This window comes from Gymnoscopelus microlampas (genome assembly GCF_963454915.1).
Source record: "Gymnoscopelus microlampas genome assembly, chromosome: 6".
Taxonomy (NCBI): Eukaryota; Metazoa; Chordata; class Actinopteri; order Myctophiformes; family Myctophidae; genus Gymnoscopelus; species Gymnoscopelus microlampas.
The window spans coordinates 43,358,025-43,362,207 of NC_139943.1; the positions used below are offsets into that span (position 1 = coordinate 43,358,025).

The 4,183-nt window shown below is 39.0% G+C and overlaps 1 protein-coding gene across 2 annotated transcripts; it reads left to right on the forward strand.

The window, feature by feature from the left end:
• The first annotated feature begins 876 nt into the window (after positions 1–876).
• On the forward strand, positions 877–2,269 carry cUnh15orf61 (chromosome Un C15orf61 homolog). 2 transcript variants are annotated; one of them, XM_084060026.1, is made up of 2 exons: positions 877–1,757; positions 1,888–2,269. In XM_084060026.1, the coding sequence occupies exons 1-2, from the start codon at positions 1,415–1,417 to the stop codon at positions 2,013–2,015; spliced, it is 471 nt and encodes a 156-aa protein (XP_083916152.1). In that variant the 5' UTR covers positions 877–1,414; the 3' UTR covers positions 2,016–2,269. The 2 variants fall into 2 exon arrangements, with proteins under 2 accessions (XP_083916152.1, XP_083916153.1); XM_084060027.1 differs by having other exon boundaries at positions 1,903–2,269.
• Positions 2,270–4,183: the final 1,914 nt, after the last annotated feature.

The following is a 4,183-nucleotide window of genomic DNA, read 5'->3' on the forward strand; positions in this document are numbered from 1 at the left end:
ACTTAACTTGGACCGCTGCACCGACACAACTCTCCCCGAAAGGTTTTGTCAAGATGTTTTTGCAATATTTCTAATTGCGCTTTATGTATTGAATCTGGACTTGTTTGTTGGGTTGCAATCAAAACAAGATGTGTAGTGTATTGATACAAAATAATTATTAAAACTTTCAATACTAGGGGACAATAAAAAATAACGTTATTGAGCATGTTGACTGTTTCATTAATCTAAACACTTAATAATTCCCACTTGGTGATCATAATGACAGTGGTGGAAAGTAAACTAAGTACATTTACTCAAGTACTGTACTTGAGTACAATTTTGACTACTCCACTACATCTCAGCGGCAAATATTGTACTTTTACTCCACTACAATTATTTGACAACTTTAGTTACTAATTACTTTGAAGATTTTGATTATTATTACAAAACATGCATTAATCACTTCAGCCCTATGCATAATTAGACTATTTGAAAATAGCCGATCTACAAGATCACAAGCTTGAGCTTGTAGATCGGCTACTTTCAAAGCATTTTTATACGTTTGGAAACTTGTGAAATGTGACATTCTGCTATGAGAACTTTTACTTTTAGTACTATTATTATATATTTTAATGCAAATACTTTTGTACTTTTACTCAAGTATATTTTGAATACTGGGCTTTTATTTGTAACAGAGTATTCCTGCATTGTGGTATTGGTACTTTTACTTAAGTATAAAAGTACTTCTTCCACCACTGCATAATGATAACAATCAGGCAGTCATCAGGTTCACTCTCTGTAGTCAAAACCGGAACTGAAATGCTGCGCTGCGTTTCTGACCGGATTGTTATTGGTGCCGCACTCACGCTCAAACCACAGCATGAAAGAAGTGAACAGCACTCTCTGAATTACCTTCACCTTGGGCCGACATGGACCTATTTAGTTAGGGATCTTGCCCTGAATAGCGGGATCTCTTTGTGAAGATGTAATAATTCAATTTAGGTCTTTAATTGTGACGATCCTACCTGTGCCTGTTAGTATTAGCACTCCACGGTAGCTTAGCTACACAATTTCTGCGTATCCTTGTCCTGTCTGAGTGCCAGACAGGCTGAGACAGCTGATCATCTATTTGCTGCAGACTTTTAGCAGCAGGTTCCGCGGTGGAAGAAGAAGAACCATTCATTATTTCGTTTCGTGTACTATTTTTTTCTATTGCTGCTGAAGGATCTACAGATGTCATTTTAAGGAGTCCACAGCTAACATTTGGTTCGAGTAATTTATTAACAAGGTCGTTGAAAGCAGTCAAGTTTGTAAAGGGGCATGTTACACAACGCCAGCGTGACGTCATCCTACGATTGCATGACGTCATACTCTACCTATAAAGTACCACAATGATCTCATACCTTCCCCAAGTGATAAAAGAAAAAATATTATTATGAAGTTAGTTTTGAGGACGATACACAACCTCTTTCTAAGAATTGCTCTGTTTCCGAGCACATTTGGCAAGACAAGTCCGCGCCCCAATGCATCAGAGGTGTTGTCCTGCCACCTGGTGCAGCGGAAACTGCCACCATGGACCTCGTACTGTGTCCGGTACAGTGACGTCCACAACGACCAGTTCGGACTGTCCAACTTCAACTGGAGTGTTCAGGGAGCCAACTACCAGATACTGAGAACAGGCTGCTTCCCCTGCATTAAGTACCACTGCACTAAAGCACCTGCACAAAACCTGGACTTTGAGGACACGTTTTTCACCATGTTGAAAGTCATCAATCTAGGTCAGTGTGGTTGGATAAATGTAATGTCCTTTCTGGCCCTTTTATAAGACGTAGCCCATTATAATATCAATGTTTTATATTCATAACCCAAAGACATTATGCACAATTTAATTGTATCCACCTGTTGCAGGTATCCCCTCATTAGCCTATGGCATTGGCTGCTGGCTGTTGGTGGGGGCTGTGGAGACGGTGCAGACCAGTGCTGGACCGGTCAAGGTCTATTTTGCCTATAAAGAGGATGAAGGAGCACAGTACTGAACTAAGCAAAATCACCACAGTGTTTTTTATACACGCATACAGCTATGTCTGTGTATAATGTGACCCCGTTATTCTATTTAAATTGTGCCAGAGACAGCTACACTGGGCCCATGCATGGAATAAAGCTACATTCTTACCTTTTGTCCTGATATTATTTGTGTAAATTTGCCAGTGATTAATTGTAAAAGATTATTTAAACTGAACTACTGTATTCTTTCAAGCATCGATATAGAGTCCCACTACTTACATTAATATTAAAGGGATAGTTCACCTAATTTATTTATTTTCTTCTATCGATTAGTCACCCCATGGAGACTTGAATTCATGGATATTTTTTTGTATTGTTGCATTCCTAAACCAATAATTTGATGACCAGCAGACAGGTAGGCAGCTGTTCCGGTAGGAGACACAAAGGACTCTTTGTGTGTCCTACCGGAAGCGCTGCCGGTCATCAAATTATTGGCTTAGGAATGTGACAAAAACTAAAAAATATCCATGAATTCAAGTCTCCATGGGTTGACTAATCGATGTCTAAAAATGTCATTTTGGGGGTGAACGATCCCTTTAAGAGGGACATTTCTGAATTTGTGAAACCTGTCGATCACAAATCAGCACCGTCCCCTACCAGGACAATCATAAGGTTTTGGCTCTGGCTCCATGTGCTTTCAACTCTGTTCAAATATTTTTTTGTAACTTCAAGCTATGGAAATGTTTTAATTTGTGGTTAATTTTATGTGGTTCATAACTCATTAATTTGCAATAGCACTGGTCTTAACTCTAGAACATAAAGTCGATGCAGATTTCTTAGAATCGAACGTTCTTTTGTGAAAACGTAGTGTTCTGATGGGAACGGTCAGAATTCTTTGAAGCCTCTTCTGATCATTATTCAACCTGAATAATGATCAGAAGAGGCTTCAAAAGATTCTGTCCGTTCCATGTCTAAATGCCCCTAGCCCTGCCTAGATAAAGGCAAATATTGAAACTTCTAACTGCTCAATTGGAGAGGAATACGTTCTTATAATAGAACAGTTTTCCAACCGTACAGCAGCATCCCCTATTTGACTACACGTCCCCTTTGCCTCGTTTAACTTGTAAAATTTAACTAACTCATTTGTTTAAAGTGAAATTAGTGATCACTCTCCATGCAACAGATTGTCAATAGCGTTGGAGAGGACCTGGTGACAGGACAGGTCTGATAAAATGGGTTTTAATTACCAAAGTGTAGCCTTTTCTGTATGGGCGTCTGCATTACCTCCTTGAGGCCTTCCCTGGACTTTGATTTCTGATAATGTGCTTTGCTGACAGGGCACGCTCGGCGCCGTTGCAGAGAGTCCTCCTCCCTATGAGAGGCAGGTTGACAAACTGCCATATTGATTTTCGACCCCCCTCAGCATCTCCCACTAATAGCATTTATCAGCGACCTCAATTTTCTGGCCTTGGCCTCTTCTCTTTTAGCAACAATGAAGCTGCAGGAATAATTTCTTGTTGAACATGTAAATCAATGGACCTTTTGCCCCTCTTTGCTCTTGGTAATTCTCAGGGTTGGCTGTGATATCAGCTTACATGGCAATGTTTTACCCGTTCCTTTTTGGTGTTATTTGACCTTACGAACGTGTTAATGTGTTAAAATCAGTGCATAGAACTGGATGCTTTAGTATTAAAATGTGTTAAATATGAACCATTATTTTAGGTCAAATTGTTAACGTTATGTAACTGGGAGCTTACCCCACACCATGGAGAAAAACAAAAAATAATGAATGGTTCCGTTAAAAATAAAATAAAAAACCTTTTTGTAACCAGGACTCATTCATCTGTACTGAGGAATAAAGTGGCTCTAAAACGGAACATTATTTTAAGAAGTGATTTATCAGATAGCGGTATATGTGGCTGATTTGTGCCATTGTCTACTTGCTATAAAATTAAGCTATTTTATTGTTTTTCTGGAGATCCTACAAGATGCCTGTGAGCTGTCAAACTAAACCGATGGTGTAGGCTGCTGATCCCTCTTTTGAAGCAAAACATTTAACTGAATAGTATTCCTTCAAAGTAAGCAATGCTTCTAACTTTACCTATTGTTAACGGTCCTCATTTATAAAATATTCCTAAATGGAGCATGCTGATACCTATCTAACTATCTCCCAATCATACTAATTGCCTTTAACAAGGAA

Excerpts from the sequence above, each read along its gene's own strand:
- cUnh15orf61 (XM_084060026.1), top strand. The coding sequence starts at position 1,415 with ATGAAGTTAGTTTTGAGGACGATACACAACCTCTTTCTAAGAATTGCT. Across the intron at positions 1,758-1,887 it reads GTTGAAAGTCATCAATCTAG|GTATCCCCTCATTAGCCTAT; the intron begins GTCAGTGTGGTT and ends CACCTGTTGCAG.